General features: G+C 45.9%; 1 protein-coding gene across 1 annotated transcript in view; it reads left to right on the forward strand.

Annotated features, from left to right (window-relative positions):
* Nucleotides 1–17,171, forward strand: part of apc2 (APC regulator of WNT signaling pathway 2) — a 219,205-nt gene extending 202,034 nt beyond the window's left edge. Inside the window, 4 exon segments of the mRNA XM_038776515.1 lie at nt 1,880–1,996; nt 3,596–3,810; nt 6,480–11,953; nt 11,956–17,171. Coding sequence (XP_038632443.1) covers nt 1,880–1,996; nt 3,596–3,810; nt 6,480–11,953; nt 11,956–12,245 — 6,096 coding nt within the window. The 3' untranslated portion in view covers nt 12,246–17,171.
* The last annotated feature ends 7,322 nt before the right edge of the window (nt 17,172–24,493 follow it).

The following is a 24,493-nucleotide window of genomic DNA, read 5'->3' on the forward strand; positions in this document are numbered from 1 at the left end:
GTAGAAGGGTGCTTTTCTGAATGGAAGGCTGTGACTAGTGGTGTTCCACAGGGATCTGTGCTGGGGCCTCTGTTGTTTGTAGTATACATAAACGATTTGGAGGAAAATGTAGCTGGTCTGATTAATAAGTTTGCGGATGACACCAAGGTTGGTGGAGTGGCAGATAGTGTTGAGGATTGTCAGAGGATACAGCAGGACATAGATAGGTTGGAGACTTGGGCAGAAAATAGAAAATGAAGTTTAATCCGGACAAATGTGAGGTAATGCATTTTGGTAGATTAACATAGAGGGGAAATGTACCGTAAATGGCAAAACTTTGGAATATAGAAAGTCAGAGAGGCATGCAGCTCCACTGAAGGTGGCAACACAAGTAGACAAGGTAGTCAAGAAAGCATACGGAATGTTTGCCTTTATTGGATGGGACATCGAGTATAAAAACTGGCAAGTCATGCTACAGTTGTATAGAACCTTGGTAAGGCCACACTTGGAATATTGCGCACAATTCTGCCTACCACAAGGAAGTGGAGGCTGTGGAGAGGGTGCAGTGGAGGTTTACCAGGATGTTGCCTGGTCTGGAGGGTGTTAGCTATGTTGAGAGGCTGAATAGATTTGGACTGTTTTCATTAGAAAGACAGAGGTTGAGGGGTGACCTGATAAGAGGTCTACAAGATTATGAGGGACATGGATAGAGTGGATGGGCAGGCACTCTTTCCCAAGGTGGAGGGGTCAGTCACCAGGGGGCATAGGTTTAAGGTCCATGGGGCAAAGTTTGTGTGAGGCAGGGTTTTTACACAGAGGGTGGTGAGTGCCTGGAACGTATTGCCAGGGGAGGTTGTGGAAGCAGATACATTAACGCCGTTCAAAACACATGGATAGGATGGGTATAGAGGGATACGGCACAAGGAAGTGCTGAGGATTTTGGCAAAGGTTGGTACCATGACCAATGTAGGCTTGGAGGGCCGAAGGGCCTGTTCCTGTGCTTTGACAAAGAGACATCGGACTCGAAACATTAGCTCTTTTCTCTCCCTACTGATGCTGCCAGACCTGCTGAGATTTTCCAGCATTTTCTCTTTCATTTCAGATTCCAGCATCTGCAGTAATTTGCTTTTCTCTATTGTTCTTTGTTCTATAATGTTCTTAAATTTGCATATTTATCTTTTTAAAAAATCCTCTTTGGACAGGATATAAAACCATAATTTTCAACTAAAAATATATCGGTCTTTGGCTCCCCGATCAGAGCTGTCATTGTAAAAATGAAGCAAGAGCCTTCATTGTTAAAAATAAAATTTAGAGTATCCAATTCCTTTTTTCCAATTAAGGGGCAATTTAGTGTGGCCAGCCCACCTAACCTGCACATCTTTTTAAGTTTGTGGGGGTGAGACCCACACAGGCACGGGGAGAATGTGCAAACTCTACGCGGCCAGTGACCGAGATCAAACCCCGGGTCCTCGGCGCCGTGAGGCAGCAGTGCTAACCACTGCGCTACCGTGCCACCAGAGCCTTAATTTGAAGCAAAAATATTGCAGATGCTGAAAATCTGAAATAAAGCCGAAAGGGCTGGAAATAGCCAGCAGGTTATGGAGAGAACCTGTCAAGAGAAAAGCAGAGCTAACGTTTCAGGTGAAAGACCTTTCGTCAGAACTGGGAAAAGATCGAGTTGGGTTTGGGCAAGGTCAAGGGGAATTCATTGCTGCTTTGAACGGGAATGACTTGGAGAATGAGACTGGTTTTCATCTTTGGGGTGGGAGACAGGCTGAAAGAACCTAAAAATCAGTGTGCCATTGTGTACAGCCACAGTGCCTAACAAGCAGTTTAGAGCGTAGTTAATGATAGGTCTGCACATTTGGGTTCAGTGCTTCACATGTGTGTATTATTCCAGGTTGTGGCGAGTATTCTGAGGAATCTTTCATGGAGAGCGGACGTCAACAGCAAGAGGATTCTGCGGGAAGTCAGGAGTGTAAGCGCATTGATGCAATGTGCTCTGAAGGCTAAAAAGGTGCGTTCTTAATTAACGGACCCACATGTCACGGTTAACCTAAGGTTCTAGCCAAAGATATTGATGGAAAAATGTAGCCAGGGTGAGGGGGGGAGAAAGAGTGGGACTGGTTGACCATCCGAATGACATTGCCTCAATCATTTAAAGGCAACAATCAAAATTGACCTTAACGTCATGGGTACTTTCTTGTCATCCTTGTGTGTCTCTCACTCAATGACCCAGCCCCACACTCTCTCTTAAAACTCTCTTGAAATGTTGATAGGATGCGCTGAAATAAATTGGGCGAAGGTTTGTGTGGAGCATAAACAGCTGCATGGCCGTTTCTGTCCAATTATTGTGCTGCAAGATTCTATACACTACCCTTCTTAGGTGGCTATTGAACCTGAGCAGGCAGTTGTAAATCAATCCCCTGTTTCAAATCATGTACTTTGTCCATATCCTAATATAAAATCCGTTAACTTGAGGTCATCCAAAACTCCGCACCCTAGTCCATCTGTTTAATCTCTTCCAGCCACACAACCCTCAAAAACATTGGACTGGATTCTCTGTTGCCTGATGCCGAAATCGTAACTTTGCTGGTTGTGCGCAGCCGCAATGCCATTGGTGTCTCATCAGCCGGCCCACCCGCGATACTCCGCCCCCGAAACCTCTCTGCCTTGTTTTCCTCCTTCAAGTTGCTTCTTACAGCCTACCATTTTGATCAAGTTTATGACCTTCAATTCTGAAGGTCACAAATCGTGAACTCAGCGTGTGTCCAGTGCCGCCACACTCGGCCGCGATCCGTACCGCTGGCTGGGGGGGGGGGGGGCTTCTGCGATGGCTGGGGAGACTGGTGGAATTGGTCAGGGAGTGGCCAGGGGTGGGCTGGGTCCACGCACGACTGGTGTCATGCTGTACAGCGCGGCCGCTGCAGGTCGTCAGCCGTGCGCCTGTGCGGCCCGGGACCCGGGCATTCTCCGGCCGTTTTCGGCGTGATCCGCAGCACCGGTGCTAGCCCCTCACTGGTACCGGAATCGGTGAGGGGTACGCGCTGATTTGCCGGTCGTGAAACACCATGGGTCCCACCCCGGCGTCGGCACTTAGCCGCAGAAATGGAGAATCGGAATTTTGTCACTTTTTGTCACTCTAGTTTAAGCCTCTTAAGCACGCTAGATTTTAATCACTCCACCATTGGTAGTTTTACCTCAACTGTCGAGCCTGAACTCTGAAATTCCCCCCACACCTTCCCAGAAACCTTCTTTGGGCCTACCATTTTGATCAAGCTTACGACCTTCAATTCTGATATCACCTTATAAAGATATCAGTGCTAAATTTTGCTTGATAATGCTCCTGTGAATCACCTTAGGATAGTTTATGTTTACGATGCTATATAAATACAGAAGTCAGGAATAATTTCTTCTCAAGTACAATAATCGACACTTGGAATAAAGCTCCAGGAAGAAGGGAAGATGCTTAGAGTTATCCAAGAGCTTATTGGGTGGTGTGATGAGTGGTTTCGCATGGATGCGCTTAACTTTAAAGAGAATTGAGTGGCAACACGCCTCTGGATTTATCTTGTGAGTTGATGTTCTGAGCTTTGCATTTCATGTTCCTCTCAAGGAGTCAACGTTGAAAAGCCTGCTGAGTGCTCTTTGGAACCTGTCAGCTCACAGTACAGAGAACAAGGTGGCCATCTGTTCTGTGGAAGGGGCCCTGGTTTTTCTTGTGGGTACCCTTACGTACAAGTGTCAGAGCAATTCGCTCGCCATCATTGAGAGCGGAGGGGGAATTCTGCGCAACGTTTCCAGCCTCATTGCAACAAACGAGGAGTACAGGTAGAGCAGTTAATGATTTATTTTAAAAGCATGAAACTGTGCACTAATTGCTTGCATCGTCTAAATCGGTAGGCATCTCTGAATCAGACGATCGTAGATTCAAGGCCAGCTCCAGGAACTGAAGCACAAATTCTAGGCTGACACTCCAGTGCAGTGCTGGGGGCACTGTCAGAGGTGCTGTTTTTCAGATGGTATGTTAAGCCGAGGCTCCTTTTCCCTCTCAGGTGGAGGTGAAAGGTTCCATGGCACCATTCTGAAGAAGAGTGCGGAGGACCTCCATGGTAACTTGGCCAATATTTATTTATCCCTCAGCACCTTACCAAAGAAAAAGCTGATCATGATAACATTTCTGTTTGTTGGAGCTTGCTGTGCACAAATTGTCTGCTGCATTTCCAACATTAGAACAATGACGGCACTTTAAAGTTACTTCATTGACTGTAAGGTAAGTTGGAACCTCCTGAAGCTATGAAAGGTGTACTGATGGCTGCATCAATAGTGAGCTGATGTGGCGATATTCCAATTCTGGCACATAATGCCGGTGTGAAGAGAGCACCTTTTCTTTCTGAACTCTAGTAAACGCGCAGCTTGATTTTGTGCATTCACCTTTTTTGGAAAAGCTACAATACTGTGCGGATTTTCAGAACTCTCGAAGGTATTTGGAGCTGGTCAGGTAGCTGAAACAAATTCAAAGGATGCTAGAAATGCTCTGTGGGACTGGCAGCACCTGTGGAGAATGAAATAGGGTTCATCTTTCAGCTCGAAGACCTTTCATCACAACCATTATTTAGTCAGATATCTGTTATTTTGTACAGTGAAATAGTTATGAACATTAATAGTTGTGAATATTAATGTAGCTAACCAAGCATAAAAACAATGAGTAGATTGTTGGAATTACTCAAGAACGCAATCATTTTATATCACACCAGTAAGTTCCAATTAATTTTATTTGTTTTTTGTTTATTCTTTCATGGGATGTGGGTGTTACCATTTGTTGCCCAACCCTAATTGCCCCTGAACTGTGCCTTGCTTGGCCATTTCAGAGGGCAGTTCAGAGTCAACTATGTTGCCATGGGTCTGGAATCACGTGTAGACAAGACCGGGTAAGGACGGCAGATTTCCTTCCAAAAAGAGACATTAGTGAACCAGATAGGTTTTTATGACAATCGACAATGATGATCATGCACCATAACTAGTTTTATATTCCAGGTGTATTTAAATTCGACCAAATGCCTGTGGTGGGATTTGAATCCATGTCCACAGAGCATTAGCTTGGCGCCTCTGGAGGGGGTAGGATGGTGGCACATTGGTTGGCCCTGCTGCCTCACAGCGCCAGAGACCCTGGGCGCGACTCTCTGCCACCTACGCCGGTTGGGAGAATAGTGGGAGGGCCTCCCGACATTTTTTGCGCCTCCCCGTTATTCTCCCCCCCCCCCTCGCCTGACCCACGTCACGAATCGCTGCTCACCGATCATCGGGCCTGCGTCCAAAAGGGACGCACTATTTCCCCTCCGCCGCCCGACAGGATCAAGCCACCATATCTTGTCGGGCGGCGGTGGAGAAATGCGGAACCGCGCATGCGCTGGTTCCGTCAATGGTGTGATGACACCACCCGTGCATGCGCGGATTGGAGCCGGCTCCAACCTGCGCATGCGCGGCTGACGTCATACAGACGCCAGCCGTGCGTCATCTTGCCGCGCGGCCTTAACGACGGTCGTTAAGGCCGCGACGCCGTGATTCCCGGGGTCCCGCTCCTAGCCCCGATTGGGGGGGGGGTGGGGAATCGGGTCCTGGAAACGGGTGTGAAGGCTGCCATGAAACACGGCCAGTTTCACGGCAGCCTTTACGACTCTCCGCATTTGCGGAGAATCTCACCCCCTGGGTTCAATTCCAGCCTTGGGTGACTGTCTGTGTGGAATTTGTACATTTTCCTGGTGTCTACATGGGTTTCCTCCGGGTGCTCCGGTTTCCTCCCACAGTCCAAAGATGTGCAGGTTAGGTGGATTGGATATGCTAAATTGCCCCTTAGTGTCCAAAAATGTGCAGGTTAGGTGGGGTTGCAGGGATAGGGCGGGGAGTGGGCCTAGGTACTGTGCTGTTTCAGAGTCAGTGCAGATTGGATGGGCCAAATGCTCCTCCCCCGTTCTGCACCGTAGGGATTCTATGATACTAGTCCAGCGACATTACCACCACACCACCATCTCCTCCATCTTCTGTTTTACACTGCATTGTACTTCAAAATTTAAAAATGAATACATATACTATGAAAACATTTCAATAATTGCAACCATTCTGATAGCAATTTTTTTTTAAACCCACACATTTGGATTATTTTTCTCTTCCATCTATTTTATTATAAAAATATAACTGTCTCCAGAGACCCAGGTTCGATTCTCGGCTTGGGTCGCTGTCTGTGCGGAGTCTGCACATTCTCCCCGTGTCTGCGTGGGTTTCCTCCGGGTGCTCCGGTTTCCTCTCGCGACTCCCGAAAGACGTGCAGTTAGATGAATTGGACAGTCTGAATTCTCCCTCAGTGTACCCGAACAGGCGCCGGAATGTGGCGACTAGGGGATTTTCACAGTAACTTCATTGCAGTGTTAATGTAAGCCTACTTGTGACACTAATAAAGATTATTATTAATTTGCTTAATGGCCTTTTTTTTTGTCTTTTAGGCAAACCCTACGTGACTACAACTGCCTGCAGACCTTGTTGCAACATCTGAAGTCCCACAGTTTGACCATTGTCAGCAATGCTTGTGGAACCTTATGGAATCTCTCAGCTCGCAGCTCCAAGGACCAAGAGCTACTGTGGGACCTGGGAGCCGTCAGCATGTTGAGGAACCTGATTCATTCCAAACACAAGATGATAGCAATGGGGAGCGCAGCTGCCCTGAGGAATCTTTTGACCAACCGGCCAGCCAAATACAAAGACACCACCATGGTATCTCCTGGCTCTTGCATGCCCTCTTTGTACATGAGGAAGCAGAAAGCTTTGGAGGCTGAGCTGGATGCCAAACATTTGACGGAGACATTTGATGGCATCGAAAAGCTTAGTCCTAAGCACCCCAGCATCAACAAGCCTCTCCGGCATATTGAAAGCCTGGCCAAGGATTATGCTTCAGACTCTGGATGTTTTGACGACGATGAGGGTCCCAGTATATCAACTGGATTGGAAACTGGAGGACTAAGCGTGCTGTCCATGTACCTCAATTCCTCCTTTCTTCAAGGACAAGGCTTGTCCAGGTGTCGTAGCAGTGGAAGATGTTCAGAATCAGAAAGAGATCTTGAGGGAAATCTTCAAAAATTCAATCCCGCCACTGATAATGTCTCTGTTGCAGCGGAGAGATTAGTAAACCAGATATCCACAACTGTAGCTAGAATTGACAAAATAGTGGAAGACATGTCTAACATTCACACATCCTCTGAAGACAGTTTCAGTCTTAGCTCTGAAGATCAATGCATTGACTGGCAGTGTGCGCTAGATGACTTGAATGAGCCCAGGACAAAGTCTTCATCACCCTGTCATTTTAGGGATGCTGCTAATTCAGGCAAATGTGAAAATCGGTGTAAAGTCCTCCCGATCTTGGGAGCAAGAACAGACTACACAAACCTATCAAGCGATAGTCTAGATTGTGCCAACAGCAGTGGCGGCTGTGACATGAAAGGCCACCTTCTTTCAATGAAGGAATCCTCGGCTAAAGACCAAATGGACAAATTTCCTATGTATCAGATGAGACCAACCAACTTGGACCTAAAGAGTGGGGAGAGTGATCAGCTAGATCGAAAGGATTCTGATGGGCAATTGAGATCCAGGGAATCCAAAATGACATTTAATGAAGCCTGGGGCGTAAGAAAACCAGATGAAATAAATAAAAAACAATTCTCACCTTTTTATGAAAAGATCCCTGCGGCATCAGTCACAACGGGAAGCAGTCAAAGCCCAAGCCCAGGAAATTCTCTAACTCCTCAGAGTTTGAGTGGCAGAAGGCAGGCATGGGTCCATTCTGGATACTCAGAGAGCAGTAGAAATGCGAACCAAGGTCTTTCTAGCACATCAGCTTCCACACCAATGTCCAATGACCAGGAAACGTTACAAACGTACTGTGTGGAAGACACTCCAATTTGTTTCTCAAGGTGCAGTTCACTCTCATCCCTCTCATCTGCTGAAAATGTCTTGGACGTTCAAATTGGCAGCGAAAATGATGTTGACAGCGACTCCTCTCTGGAAATCATTGGTGTCGAAAAAGAGTCACCACAGCTTGTTGAGAAGTCACTGAGCGATGAGTCCTTTTCCTCAAAAGAAATGCGGATCAAGTCCAGTGACCATTCCTTCAGCAGCTCATCTCAACCTATTGAAATACCTTGCCCCAAGCACGAGAAGTTCTTGATACGCAAGAAGGTGTCTTCTAGAAATATGGATTCCAGCCCATCAAGTCCTTCTGAAAATTATTTGCAAGAAACCCCACTGGTGTTAAGCAGGTGCAGTTCAGTCAGTTCACTTGGGAGTTTTGAGAGCCCATCTATTGTAAGTTCTATTCAGAGCGACCCTTGCAGCGAAATGATAAGTGGTACCATCAGCCCCAGCGATTTGCCCGACAGCCCTGGTCAAACCATGCCCCCCAGCAGAAGCAAGACCCCTTTGCTTGACCAAATGGAAAAGGACGCCGGTCAAGGCACCAGCCAATGGGATGGCGATATGAGAAAACACATGGACATCAATGATTTTAAGGAACGATTTCACCTTCCCCCAGATATTGACACGATGCTCTATTTCACTTTGGAAAAGCCCAATGAAAACTTTTCCTGCGCTTCGAGCCTAAGCGCCCTCACTCTTCATGAGCCATACATTCAGAAGGATATTGAGCTAAAGCTGATGCCTCTCTTCCAAGAGAAGAGCTGTTTCAATTGCCGTGCACACGGGGAAGACATCAGAGAGGAGAGGAACGGAGATGGGATGGAAAAAGTCGATAAGCTGGATAGTATCCTGGAAAACTCCGACGATGACATTGAGATCCTGAAAGAATGCATCAATTCCGCCATGCCCACCAAATTCAGGAAAGTGAAAGCTTCTGCCGCATCAGGTTTACCCACCCAGGATCCGCAATGCAGCAAATCCCGCCAGCGGCCTGTTTTCATGCTATTGCCAGCTCACTCCCAGTTAGAACCATCTGGCCACAGCCCCTCAAAAAATGACGCTTTTCGAGAAGATTCCTCATACTCGGATTCAGTGGAAGGGACTCCAGTTAATTTTTCCAGTTCAGCCTCTCTCAGCGACGAGACCTTAGAGTACCCGCAGAACGAATCGCCCAAATTGGCAAACATTAAGGCCGAAGTGATGGAGAGAAGGGAGCTTCTTCCTGCAGAAGGCCAAAATGCTGATGATTTGGAGGTACCTATAGCTATAAGGATGCACGACAGGAGTCTTGAACAAGGGAGTAAATACAACTTAAATCTAAATAGGTCCATGTCAGGGGCTCAACCGTATTCACTTCATTTCAGTCAAAGGGAGGTTTTGAAAAGGAACCAGAACCCATTACCCCCACAGTCATGTCAAAGCCAGAACCCTCATGCTTTTCAATCAGGGTTGATTGCAAATAGCTTCAGGAAGGAGCAAGCTTCACCAAGACACACGCTGGAGTTGGACACAAAGAGAAGTGTTTGTAAGAGCTCGGAGGAAGGGCAGCAGAGGATGGATGCGTCCTGTGGGGAATATATTCACGGGAGCTATGCATTCCAATCTCTACGGCACACCACCCCCACGGAAGAGGCTGTGTACTGTTTTTATGAGAATGACTCACTCGACATGCTTGGTGTCCCAAAAGATGCTGCGAAAACTGAAGGAGAAGATGAGTATGGAGGGAAAATCATCAAGCACAACGGGGTCGCGAGAAACGAACCAACCCACAGCCATAATCCAGTCTCAAAGTTCAGAACCGCCAGCGTGGCCAGCAAAACTGAGCGGAATCTGATAACAGATGAAAGCCCTCTCTGCCTCTCCCTGAGCTCCTCGTTGAGTTCACTGAGCGACGTGGAGTCAGAGGACACGCAGGCGAAAACACGGAAGGCATTTGTGAAATCGAGGAAGAAGTCTCAGAACCCCACTGTTTCCAAGTCTTTTAGTAGTGGAAACCCGTCCCTGTCAACAAGAAGGGACAGTTCCGCCAGCTCTCCCAGCTACGATTCGGAAGATGACCTGCTGCAGAAGTGCATCAGCTCAGCCATGCCAAAGAAAAGGAGGCATTCCTCACGGCGAAAGTCTGAGAGGTCCTCAAAGCAAAGCCTGAAAGGCGATGGCCTAAGCAACTGTGGCAGAGACATGGCCGGTGGCCTGGAGCACAGCAAGGACACAAACCAAGATGTTTACAGCTCACTGTCAGATTTAACATCCCCGGACCTGGGAAGCATTGAGTGGAAAGCCATCCAGGAAGGTGCCAACTCAATAGTTACCAGCTTGCACCAGGCTGCAGCTTGCCTTTCCAGAGAGCCGTCCTCGGAATCCGATTCAATTCTGTCCTTTGTGTCAGGACTGTCCATCGGATCGACCCTGCATTTCACCCTTGAGCGGAAGGACAAGAAAAGGGCCCCGAAGGAGCAGACACGCAACGTAGAGGGTGCAGAGACCACTTGCAAAGAAGGGAAGAGGCCAAGTGAAAATAAGGCGGGTAAATCTTTCATTGGTGAGAAGGTTCCAAACACGCCCAAGCCACCCTCTCGGGCAGTGAGCTTACCCGTGGTCTTTCGAGGAAGGACTGTGATCTACATGCCCGATATGTTTAAGAAGTCCACGAGTGCGAGCCCTGCTTCAAAGAAAGCAGCGCCTCAAAGTAACCCGGCTTCCAAAACTCCTAGCCAGGCGTTTAGATCTCGGAGCTTGCACAGGCCGGGAGAGACAACAGTGAAAGTGGAGAGTACCCTTCCAAAGAGAAGTGTGACTCCACCAGCAAGAATAGCAAGAGGCCCTTCAAGGGGGTCATCCAGGAATTCGACACCATCTCGGCAGCCCCCAAAGAACGTAACGAGCACTCTACAGTCGGCCAGGCAAGGGACGCCAAATGGATCAAAAAACAATATCAGCAAGTTTGATCAGAAAGCCAGAGCTCAGGTGGGTTCTACACCTTCCACTCCAAACATCAAGACTCCAGTTTCTGGGAAGCTGTCCCGCAAATCTTCAGTCCAACCACAAAATATTCAGGCACCAACTAAACAGGTAACCCCGGCAAAGAAAGGGCCCTCTTTTCAAAGGAATGAGCCTCTGGGACCAAGTAAGAACCAAGGCAGTAAGAAGGTTATGCCGCCCAATAGGCTGGACCTGGTGAGAATGTCATCCGCAAAATCAAGTGGCAGCGAATCTGACAAATCTAACTTTGTCCGGCAGCTGACATTCATCAAAGAGTCCTCAGGCCTGCTGATGAGGCAGAAGTCTGAGGCTTCTTCCTCCGAATCAGTCTCCTCACTGTCCCAGTCTGTCTCACCAAGGAGAAGCAAGTCGGATTTTCAGAAGGCTTTCACACGTTCAACTCAACGCCAAGAGCTAAGAGTGGCCAAACCAGCCCCCAACTTGAGCTTGAGTCAGAGGAAATCCTCGTACAATGAGGAAGGACTCCGAATTGAGAAGCTGTCGAGAAGGCCAAGCTCGGAAAGCCCCTCGAGGCTCCCGGTGAAAAACAGCACGGTCTGGAAGCATGATAACTTCAAACGCTATTCATCTTCACCTCACATCAATGTGTTGCAGCGGGCCGGGAGCCCATCTTCCACACGTTCGGCCTCGTCAGAATCGAGCGACAAGACAAAAAGTGAAGAAGAACCTCGAAGTAGTCAACCGTTTGCAAACCAAAAAGAACAGCCAACGAAGAAGATCCAGCCCAGCTTAAGAGGGACGTGGAGAAGAATCAAAGATGAAGACATTCCATATTTTCTCAGCAACTCCCTTCCGCCCTCAGCAATGGCACGAGTAAATAAATCAGAATCTGAGCAACAGCTGAACAAAGTGGGGACCGTGGAAACTAAAACCAGTGATGCTTTCGTGCAAACTGACGACTTCCCCATCACAAAAATAAATTCGAGCACGTCGCCAACTTTGGACCTCATCCCTCACATTGCGCAGGCTATTCCCAGGAATACCACAAGCAGATCATTGATGGGAAAACCCCAGAGACCACGTATGGCATCTATTCAGACAATGAACAGGAACTTGACACATTAATGCTGATGAGGAACAATATGACCATTTCAGCTGAGATTGAAAACTATGCCAATGTCCCAGGACACATGCATTTCAACTCAAGTAGACATGGTTCCCCAAGCAGAGCTGCCCGAGTGACCCCTTTCAACTACATACCTAGCCCCAAGACAATGAGATCAGACGGTGGATCTCTCCAACCATCTCAGATACGAGCACCTATTATTAATGAAAAAACAGTGGGAAAAGTGCAAAGCTGAAAGCCAAATTTATCAGTAGACTACTTGAGCTTAAGTACTTTGTTACTTTGCAGTTTTCACTTGACAGTAAACAACCCATGAATGATATGCTCATTCATAAATGTGCCTCAAGCACAGCCTTAAATTGGGGTACAAAATGCATGCATCATCTAATTTAGTTCTACCACTATCCATCCGATTATGAGACTATTATTTAATTGAGACATTATATGGTGAGGCACCTCCCACGAAGACATTAACAACAATGTTGGTGTACCACTTGTTTATATTTAGGAGCTGGCTAACAAATGGTGACACACAGCTGCACGTGATTCGCACATGTGAACACTATGTTCTAATGATAGGGTTTAGTGACTAATGGTAACACTCAAAAACTGTGATCAGTTTCAACTCACGTTGGTTTCTGTTTGGTCAATTGTTAGGCAGATTTGAAAATATTAGTTGAATGAAGAATAGTTAGCCGGTTAACGCTAATCAGAGATGCTGAGACAGTTACGTTTGAGTTGAGTTCTGCTGGAACAAAGATAATTTTTTTAAATTATAAAGCTAATAGTATTCCTAATAATTTAATGATGATTGCCACTTCAATGACTATCTAAATTTATGAAGACAATTAATGCAGTACCTTGTGTAACAATAATGGGTCTGTTAGCCCATGTACATTGAGCAAGGCACTCAATTATGTCTGTACTATGATTACTGGAGTAATCGTTAACGTACTGGTGTTCTACATCCTGCTCACGAATATGTCTCATGCGTATCCACAACTGGGCAATTTAAGTGGGAGGAAGGACAAGAGGGGACAACGTGCCATCTTCTAAACCAAGGCCAAACGTAGGCCTCTCGCTTTACAAAGCAGCACTTTCGGAGTGTCCAACGTACCACTTAACATCAAAAACAGATGAGCAGTTGGGACAGAACAGCGAAAACACTTTACTCATAATACATTCCTAGTTTGCAAGCAACAAACATTTAAATAAATATACATTTTAAATTGAGAAGGGGGAATATGCGATGTTTGATGGGAGCTTACAAAAGCAAAACAGGGAAAGACAAATGTTTTGAAGGTGTAGTGTCAGTTTCTCACCAAACGTGCTTCAATTTCTTCAGGAAAGTTGCATCTTCAGAATTTATAGTTCTCATTAAAGTTTCGCTTTCCTGTTTGTTCAATGTTACAAATGATTTGTAAACTTTTTAAGAGGTTCGATATGGATTAATTTCCCATTCTGACATTGTGCTGGCAATGTTGCTGACTGCATTTTTTTTGCAGCAATTATACACTGGTACTTAGATATAGAAGGGATAAATACAGAAGGTTTAACCTTTAAAATTGCTACATTCGAAAAATGCACTTAAATTAACTCCATGGCGTTTAGAGAGAAATGCACGGTGGCGACACATGAATGGTGCTCGAGAATGTGTGCATTGCGTTGATGCCAATTGGGACTTAGATTTTAATCCAATTCAGTCGGAAGGGATTCAGGTTTCTTCTTTCTCTGACAGATGTAGGGGTTTACAGCAAATATACCTGCATTTTAGTATAACTGGCACAAAAGTTGACGTTTGGCATTCAAAGAGGCCAAGAGGATGGGAGATTTGAATACCACGCTGATAGGCATTTTTGGGTTAAAATTGGGCATTCTGTATATAATCTGCCCTATACCTGACTTGGGATCATTCAGTGCTAATGCTTGGTGTCAAATCGTGTCCTGCTTCCCCATTCCACATCTTGGTGTGGACAAAGAATCAATCGAGGATACCAAATGCTTCAAAAATAAATATTGAGCTTTGGCAAGAGCTGCAACAGCAGAAGAGGACAGTGACTGAGAAAGAACTATACGTTGTGCTTTTAGAAGAAAAGTTACTGAAAAGCATGCAAGAGGACCAAGTCAATGTTTTATTTCGAAAAATAAAATGAATGTCATTGTAATGTGGTGACCTTTGGTTGTAAGAGATTTGGGTCCACAGGTGACAGACAGTGAACAGTTAAGCACATGAAGGTTTGCCGTGCTCTTAATTTCTTTATCAAACAGAGGTGTCAATCTTTGTGTGGCTTGGTCGCTATCAGTCCCTTCTGTGTGCTGTGTCTGGGTGGAAAATCGGGGCCCCCATGACACGACATGAAGCAGAGAAAGCGTTTCTCCTTCAAAGCCACTCAAATGCTGCCAAAATAACAATTAGCTGGACATTCATCTCTCACTGTATGGAAAATGGCTGCTGTATTTGCCCATTTATGAATCACTGCACCTCAAAAGTATTTTGCTGCTTTTTCTGTTTTGAGAAATATACGAGGGTGCTACATATGTGCAATCTTTATTTTGCTTCTTTGAGCAGTTTAGCAGAAACGCTCGGCGTAATTCGAACCGGCCAGGTTAAAATCAACCAGAGAAGTGATGGGATTGAGTGCAATGTTGGACTTGCACCCTCCCTCTCCCCACTGCATTTAACTCTGTTTTGACCTTTGCTATTGGAGAGGAATGTCGGGTAGATTGTAAAATCAGCATTCCACCCAGTCCCGTGTGCTTCCTACAGGTCCGGCTAAAATTACAGCTGAATTGAGTTTGTATGCTATTTTTTGCACAAGATCGTTTGAAGGCCATCTTGAGCATGTGTAAGTTTATGCAGTAAAACCAGAGCAATGCGGTCCCTGGTGGCATCTTGGTGGCATCAAGTGTGGGAAAACTGTCATGTACATAAAACGATTAATTATGTTCATCAGTGGGTATTGCAATTAATTTACTTTCACTTAATTTAAATTAATGAAAGGGGCAGAATGATATATTAGCACAATGGCCAGATCTTTTCTAGACTTTGTGCACCAGTTGAGTTTAATTTACTGGAACACTTAACTAACTAAATAAGCCTGGATTGGTTGCTAATTTCACAGCATTTTGTTGAAAACCCAAATCTTTAGCTGTGCTTTTAGTCCATATCATACTTGAGTAGTAACTTGTATCCTTATCGTTCCATACAAAGTAAAGGAGTTTAGTGAGGAGAAATGTAAACTGACAAGGACAAAGTGTGTTGGAGGAGCAATCCCACAGAAGGCATGCTCCTCTGAATTGTGAGTCATAAACATTATTCTGCGTTTTATTCCATTATCGGCATTTTGTTTCAGGTCTACGTTGAGGGCAGAAAATGAAGGATTGAAATAATCACTGTTTCATTCATTTTCAGTGTAGCTTGATTCCAAAAAATGTGTTTTAACCTTTCTTGTTCTGACATGACGACTTCACAAAGCAAACCTTTCAAGTAAGATCAAGGGACTGCTACTTCCAGACTCATTTAGGAAACAGCTGGGTGCTCGTGTTGGGGAGATAGGCGCGGCTGTTATTTTGGAAGGAAGATGCCAAATGAACAAAGGGGTCTTTTTCATCGAGAGCTATTTTGTAATCTTGTGGGCAAGGGTGGGATTGAGGAGGACAAAAGTCGAGGCGGTGAGGTGGGCTTTTAGCAAGAAAAGCGCAACTGAGATCATTCCCTTCTGATATATAGTTGTGCCATCTCCCGATAGAATCGATCCTGTTACAGTAAGATGTGCTGATCGAGAGGATATTTGGTGCCAATATTATTCTGATATTTTCCACTGATTTCTGCTGGCAATGATTCTATGGTGTCACTATGAATCCTTACCTAAGTGATCACTTTTCCTGTGTGAGCATGGACATTAAGTGTTGATGGACATTCCATCTGAAGGGTGTCACCATGGAAATTAAAATTGAAAAATGGAGTCCAATATACTTAGAAGAGGAAGATGAGGAATCACTCAAGATTTCTTCTTACCTGCTATCTGTAATATATTAAAAACTTACATCTCTGTGCACTCCCTGTTTACAAAACTGTATTCCATTTGTTATATTTTTGCAACACTTGTGTCAGTTTTGTTCATAATAAAATTCGATCCCCACTTTTATAAGGCAAATTGCCTATGTAAACTTGTCACACTGTATTTACACCCTCCTACCAGTGGTGGGGCTGTAGCACGTCACTTTTCCCTCTCTTGCCTTCTCCTGTACTGCAGGGAAACTCCTTTTTTCCAACCACTTTATTCTGCTTCTCAATGTCTATCGAAATATGAATAAAATGATCTACTTGTTATGTAAATATAAGAACAGAATGACTTTAAATAGGTCTGTGGCCCATGGTTTAATTATCCCCTGCCCCCTAACCCTATTTCGCCTGATTATTGCTCTTGGTCTTTAACTCGCCCATGTGCAATGCCATGGGAGATCAAGTAGAAGTTTGAATAGGGCTGCTGCAGTTGTAAGCTTGTATTTCTGCTTCTGGTGCAAAAAAAAAGGCTGGATGTGAAAGGTTTATGGAACAATACATTTTTTTAAAAGTCAAAGCCAATAACAGCATATTAGGGTATGCTTGATCTTTGACTGCTATTGCTTAAATTAAGCCTTCTAGGCCATTTAAAACATGGCCCCTTTAAATATCATGGAAACTCTGGTCCTGTCTTGCTTCTGAGGTTGGTTTCTATGGCAATGGAACTGAAGTCCTTAATCGTGTAGACTGTTGGTTATTTTTAACCTTCAAGTAGAAACATCTCATTTTGCAGGACAAAATCTCGTATCCAATATAGGCATGACTGACACGTCTGTAATTATGTGCTGTTAAGTAGTATGTGTTATTTTCTTTGGCATACCATGTGTTGGAGTTTGGCAGAAAATATAACTAACTGTGGTGCCAACCGAATGAAGGCAGATAGTTGTTGGCTAGCGAAGGCGGCTCTGGGGGCGATTGAACCCCCAGGCCAGTGCACAAATGCCACCTTATCACTGCCTCTTCAAAGGATTTTTATGTTTCACTGGATAAATGTGCAAATCGGCACTTTGCACATCAGAAAAATGTGGTGTATATATTTATAACAAGTTCATGTATTTTAAATGTTTGTCTCATTAAAAAAATCTTCAACTCAGATTGTTAATGGGCTTCCAACATTTCTTTCTGCTAAATTATGTAGTTTAGTTGTCAGCTTTGGCTCTTGGTTCCCTGTTTTTTCTTTTTTTAAATAAATTTAGAATACCCAATTCATTTTTTCCAATTAAGGGGCAATTTAGCATGGCCAATCCACCTACCCTGCACATCTTTGGGTTGTGGGGGCGAAACCCACGCAAACACGGGGAGAATGTGCAAACTCCACGCGGACAGTGACCCAGAGCCGGGATCGAACCTGGGACCTCGGCACCGTGAGGCAGCAGTGCTAACCACTGCGCCACTGTGCTGCCTTGCTTTTGGCTCATTTGCCCAACCTGTTTGACCGTGCAATGAAGATACCTTCCTTGCCCGTCCCGTCCTGGGGTGGGACTCAAACCCAGAGCTGGCTCAGAGGCAGAGACTCTACCCATTGCAACACAAGACCTCCCGACCTCTTTATGCGTCTCAGTCAAATATTCTTCGATAGTGCCCCTGGGAAGCACCTTGGGAAGTTAAGGTGCTATATAAATGCAAGCTATTGTTGCTGTCATTGTAGGGGTATGATGACGTTACACAGAACCTTTACAATGAAGGAGGAGGCCATTCGGTCCATCTAGTCTGTACTGGCTCTCTGAAAGAGCTCCCGACCTAGCCCCACTCTTCTGTCTTGACCCCGTAACCTTGCACGGTCTTCATTTTCAGATAGCAATCCAATTCCCTCTTGAATGCCTCGAACAATCCTGCTTCCACCACCCACACTTTCAGGAAGCTTGGCTGGGATTCTCCCCTACCCGGTGGGGCGGGGGGTCCCGGCGTAGCGGAGTGGCGGCAACCACTCCGCCGTCGGGCCTCGCCAAAGGTGCGGAATTCTCCGCTGTGGAGTGGTTGGCGCCACGCCGACTGGCGCCAAAACCGGTGCCAACGGCCTTTGGCGCCCCGGCGTCGGGGCTGGCTGAAAGGCCCTCGCCGGTTCGCACATGCAGCGGTGCATCAGCGGCCGCTGACGTCACCACCGGCGCATGCGCGTGAAAAAGGGTGCCCCCACGGCACTGGCCTGCCCGCCGATCGGTGGGCCCCGATCGCGGGTCAGGCCACCGTGGGGGCACCCCCTGGGGTCCAATCGCCCCGCGCCCCCCCCCCAGGACCCCGGAGGCCGGCTCACGCCGTCAATCCCACTGGCACCAGAAGTGCTCCAATTCCCGCCAGTGGGAGAGGCCTGTGAGCGGCGGGACTTCGACCCATCATGGGCCGGAGAATCGCCACGGGGGGCCCGCCAATCGGCGCGGCGTGATTCCCGCTCCCGCCGATTCCCTGGGGGCGGGATTTACGCCGGCCGCGGGCGATTCCCCGACCCTGCGGGGGGTCGGAGAATTCCGCCCCTTATTCCAGATTCCAACTGGGCGAAGAAAGTTTGATTCCCATCACTTTTACCCCTTTGGCCAATGATTTTGAAGCTGTGACCTCTGGTTCTTGATGCTCTCTTGAGTGGGAACAGTTTCACTCCATTACTTGATCCAAGTGGCCATTCTTTATAGCAAGCTAGTCATCTTTAGACATCAATTGCTGAGCCTAATCTTGTCTGCACCCAATATTTACCGATGTACAATACTAGCAGGGAGCACTGGATTATTATGACACGGAACACTGGACAATTTTGTCTTCATAACTGGAAGCTATTTGTTACTCATTACCACCACCCAACTAGAGTCACCAACATTAATACCATGTATTTCTGCAGGTTTCATCATATGGACCAACCATTTTGACTGTTGCTGCTGTTTTGCATCCCCTTCTATTTTGGGACAATATGCAGTTTGACATTGAGTTTTAAGATATCACTTCAAAACGCTCCACTTATTTTGCACAACACGCAAAAAAGGGTGGATTTGGGGCAGCACGGTGGCGCAGTGGGTTAGCGCTCCGCCGAAGTCCCAGATTCAATCCCAGCTCTGGGTCACTGTCCGTGTGGAGTTTGCATATTCTCCCCATGTCTGCGTGGGTTTCGCCCCCCCCACAACCCCAAAAAATGTGCAAGCTGGGCGGATTGGCCACGCTAAATTGCCCCTTAATTGGAAAAAATGAATTGGGTACTCAAAATTGTTTTTAAAAGGGTGGATTTATTTTTAACTGCAAACTGAAAAATACAATGTGTGAAGAACGCTGAACTACAGAGTATCTTTCTCATTTTATTAAAGGCTAAAGATTTGTAAATGGATTCGTTTTCATTTTAAAGGAGAAAAAAAAAGCAATAGAATTGAACCTGCAGGCCTAATTAAATCAAACTACTTCCTCTAAAACACTGGATTCAGCAAGATCCAATGGGGTTCGGGCCATAATGTGTCTATATAAGTGCTAATATCATCCAGGTAGCAAGCTGAGCTTCCTATTCTTGAATTCTTGTGGTTTTCAAAGTACAATTTACAAAGCTCCTTCACAGACAAAGGAATGTATTACCATCAAATTAGGTCACAATGGCTCTTACATTTATCCTGAAGAATATTTCAGTGTGGAAGGGATTTTCCTCGTGCAGATGTTTCTTATAATCACTGGAATTGTGCAAAGTGGGAGGATTGCATGTTACATTCCATAGTAACTCTGTTGTGCAGTAAGAAGTCTTACAACACCAGGTTAAGGTCCAACATGTTTGTTTCAAACACTAGCTTTCGGGACTTTCACCTTGATTCACCTGAGGAAGGAGCAGTGCTCCGAAAGCTAGTGTTTGAAACAAACATGTCGGACTTTAACCTGGTGTTGTAAGACTTCTTACTGTGCCCACCCCAGTCCAACGCCGGCATCTCCACATCATAACTCTGTTGTGATCGTAGGTATTTAGATGCAGAGCTGAATCTAATCTTTCAGACAATTTAAGGACTTTATTTACTCATAAAACACAGTCCCTACTTTCTCTACTGATGAAAGTGGATGAGTATGGCACTGTTTTGCTGAAAGGACATTCACTTGTACTATTTCAACACAATTGATGGTTACCATGGGGACGTCAGACACGATCCATGATGTACAATCTCCAGTGTCTTGCTCAATTTATTCTTGATCACTGTTACTGAGCTGGCCGCCCATTCAGGGTTGCTATGGGGAAAATATACAAACTACAATCTATTTTCCTCAATAACCATCTCCGCTCAGTTGCTCCTTAGTTCCTAAGCCACCGCTGTGGAAATGATCATCTATGCTTTTGTCATTCCAAGAGTAAGCTTTTCCAGTGCCCTCATTGCTGGTTGGTAAACTGCAGCTCACATTGCATTTAACTCATGTGGGACTCTGTTGTCGCATTTTAGTAATTTGAGGAAGCCAGCGGTAGTGGAACAAAGATTTATTGAACTATATACAATATTCTGCCCATGGCAGTAACTCTCCTCCAGTCCAGTCCTTGCTAGGAGAACTAGGCACACCAGGCCCTGCCTGGGCCGGCTTTTAATAATAATAATCTTTATTGTCACAAGTAGGCTTACATTAACACTGCAATGAAGTTACTGTAAAAAGCCCCCAGTCACCACACTCCGGCGCCTGTTCGGGTACACAGAGGGAGAATTCAAAATGTCCAATTCACATAACAAGCACGTCTTTTGGTACCTGTGGGAAGAATCCGGAGCAGCCGGAGGAAACCCACGCAGACACGGGGAGAACGCACAGACAGTGACCCAAGCCAGGAATCGAACCTGGGACCCTGCACTGAGAAGCAACAGTGCTACCCAGCGCCAGGCTCTCAGGTTCGATTCCCGGCTTGGATCACTTATGTGTAGTCTTTAATGAGCCCTAGCAGGGAAGCTTGTACTCTACGAGTCCTATGGGGAGGTCAACAATGGTTCCCCCGTGGTCCTCGTGGCGGTTAAAACACATTTAAAGTTCTGTTAACATATCACTCCAATCCTTGCCAACCAAAACTGGCTTCCCAACCCTTAGCGCATCAAGTTTAAATTCCTCGTTCACAATCCTCAAATTCCTTGTGAAGAAGGGCGCAAAGTCGTTGCCGTTCAATTTCTTTCTTTCTCAGAAACCTCTGAAAAAATCCATTTTCTCCATTGGAATATTGCACTGACCCCAATTAGCCTTCTAATGGTTATAAGAAATGTAACTTTGTCAGATGAGGAGAATCCAAAGAACATTTCTTAAAGGAAGGCACTATCAAACTAAAGGGAAAGTAATTTGAGTCTCAGGACTTTGCATCTGATGTAGAAATACTATTGAACTCCATAAAGGTCTAATGCGATTGTTCTATTGAGGGTGGGTTGGGTAATTGAGATTCAACGTCTGTCCTTTACTTTGCCCTCGCTTTGATAAGACTGCACACATTATTAAACATTGCACCAGAAGGGTGCAATGTTTCATATTAATTGATACACGCTGTCTTGTGTCCTGCTCGTTCCAACCTTGATGTTGTCTTGTGCTGTTGGTTCATCAGTTGACTGGTCAATTTATTAAACATGTCCCTTTTCAGGTTTGTTTATATGATGCTGGATTGCTTATGCAGCAGCATATTAATAGCTTGTATCATTATTCTCAGTTTCAATGCAGGTTCAACACCTTGCATTTAAGTTCGATGTATTCATCAGTCATGTTATAATGGAGATTTTCTGGTCATTCATTCCACTCGGATAGTCACCCATAAAAATAACTGATCAATCACGATTGTACTGAACCTCACAGTGGGAAAAAACTGCAGTTTCAGCTGATCTGCATGGTAACGTGATGTCTGAGTGGCTATATAAGAGAAAAGGCTGCATTTCTGTTTTTGACTGAACTAATTATTTTGCTGTTTAACACCACCTTGCTCATGTAGTTTTGTCATTTTCACCTCTACTAAGTCAACGTTAGGGTAACATTTAACATCATTCAAGCAACCATCATATACTTCTCTCAAGTGATCATTCTTTATCTGCGACCAAACAGTGAACACGGATAGGCTACTCAACCGCTTGGGGCATCACAATCAAGTTCTCTCTCCTGGTTCTCACCAAACTGCTATTGAACATATTTTCCAACAGAGGTCACTGAATAAAAACAGTGGCTAATTCCGTCACCCACCACCTCACCCCACCCCAGATGTCCCGAACCCAAAGATTTCTCGCATCCATCTCCCATATTACAGCGGAGATCAGCTGGCTGAGTATGCCCCAGGGTTTGAACCTGAGATCCCCCTTGCCTGAATGGCTCGATACAATAACACGTAGTGATGGTTATCCACTCATCAAGGGGGCTCATTCCTTCATGCATTATTTTAATTTTGAGAAGATTTTCAAAGAAATAAATATATTAGATATCTTAGATGGGGTGGCATGTAGAACAGTGATTAGCACTGCTGCCTCAGTGTCGGGGACCCGGTTTGATTCTCACCTTACGTGACTGTGTGGAGTTTGCACGTTCTCCCCGTGTCTGCCTGGGTTTCCTCCGGGTGCTCTGGTTTCCTCCCACAGTCCAAAGATTTGCAGGTTAGGTGGATTAGCCATGATAAATTGCCCCTTATTGTCCAAAGGTGAAGTAGGGTAATGGGGTTATGGGGATAGGGTGGGGAGTGGGCCGAGGTTAAGGTGCTCGTTCAGAGGGTCGGTGCAGACACAAGGGGCCAAATGGCCTCCTTCTGAACTGTAAAGATTCTAAGATTCTATCCCGTTAACAGGTGTAACATAGGCAGCATGGTGGTGCAGTGGTTAGCATTGCTGCCTCACGGCGCCGAGGTCCCAGGTTCGATCCCGGCTCTGGGTCACTGTCCGTGTGGAGTTTGCACATTCTCCCCATGTTTGCATGGGTTTCGCCCCCACAACCCAAAGATGTGCAGGGTAGGTGGATTGGCTACGCTAAATTGCCCCTTAATTGGAAAAATTGAATTGGGTTCTCTAAATTATTATTTTTTTTTAAATAGATGTAACATGTCTTGGAGGTAATACAAAGAACAAAGAAAAGTACAGCACAGGAACAAGCCCTTCAGCCCTCTAAGCCTGCGCCGACCATGCTGCCCATCTGAACTAAAATCTTCTACACTTCAGGGGTCTGTATCCCTCTATTCCCAACCTATTCATATATTTTTTTGAAAGCAGACCAAGGCAGTCCAGCAGCACGGTTCAATTCCCATACCAGCCTCCCCAAACAGGCGCCGGAATGTGGCGACTAGGGGCTTTTCACAGTAACTTCATTTGAAACCTACTTGTGACAATAAGCGATTTTCATTTCATTTCATATTTGTCAAGATGCCCCTTAAACGTCACTATCGTCCCTGCTTCTACCACCTCCTCCGTCAGCGAATTCCAGGCACCCACTACCCTCTCGTACCTCTCCTCTAAACCTTGCCCCTTGCACCTTAAACCTATGCCCCCTAGTAATTGACCCCTCTAACCTGGGAAAAAGTCTCTGACTATCCACCCTGTCTGTGTCCCTCCTAATTTTGTAGACCTCTATCAGGTTCCCCAGTTTCCTCCTACAGTCCAAGGATGTGCAGTTTAGATGGATTGGTCATGCTAAAAAAAAATTCCTCCTCGTGTCCAAAGATGTGGTTAGGTTAGGTTACCAGGTTACGGTGATAGGGCAAGGGAGTGGGCCGAGGAAGTGTGTTCTTTCAGAGGGTCGGTGCAGATTTAATGGGCCGAATGGTCTCCTTCTGCACTGTAGGGAGTCTATTGAATTCTCTCAAAGGGTCGTGAAACTAGAATTCACTACGTTACAAGTGTGGTGGATGCCGGTGTTATGGGCCAGGGTTTAGAGAGCCCCAAAGTGTATCATGGAGGTCACCTGACCCACTTTTAATAGCTTGCGGCTAGGGGAGCACACGGCCCAGTCTACAGGTGTCGTACAGCAGAAAACTTCCTGTACACACACAACTGCGTGGCAAAACTTGGTTCCAACTCCATCTACAAGTTTGCTGACGATGCGACCATAGTGGGCCGGATCTCGAATAATGACGAGTCAGAATACAGGAGGAAGATAGAGAACCTGGTGGAGTGGTGTAACGACAACAATCTCTCCCTCAATGCCAGCAAAACTAAAGAGCTCGTCATTGACTTCAGGAAGCAAAGTACTGTCCACACCCCGTCAGCATCAACGGGGCCGAGGTGGAGATGGTTAGCAGTTTCAAATTCCTAGGGGTGCACATCACCAAAAAACTGTCCTGGTCCACTCACGGCGACGCTATCACCAAGAAAGCGCAACAGCGCCTATACTTCCTAAGGAAATTCGGCATGTCCACATTAACCCTTACCAACTTTTACAGATGCATCATAGAAAGCATCCTATCGGGCTGCATCACAGCCTGGTATGGCAACTGCTCGGCCCAGGACCGCAATGAACTTCAGAGTCGTGAATACCGCCCAGTCCAT

The sequence above is a fragment of the Scyliorhinus canicula genome, chromosome 18 (assembly GCF_902713615.1).
Source record: "Scyliorhinus canicula chromosome 18, sScyCan1.1, whole genome shotgun sequence".
Classification (NCBI taxonomy): domain Eukaryota; kingdom Metazoa; phylum Chordata; class Chondrichthyes; order Carcharhiniformes; family Scyliorhinidae; genus Scyliorhinus; species Scyliorhinus canicula.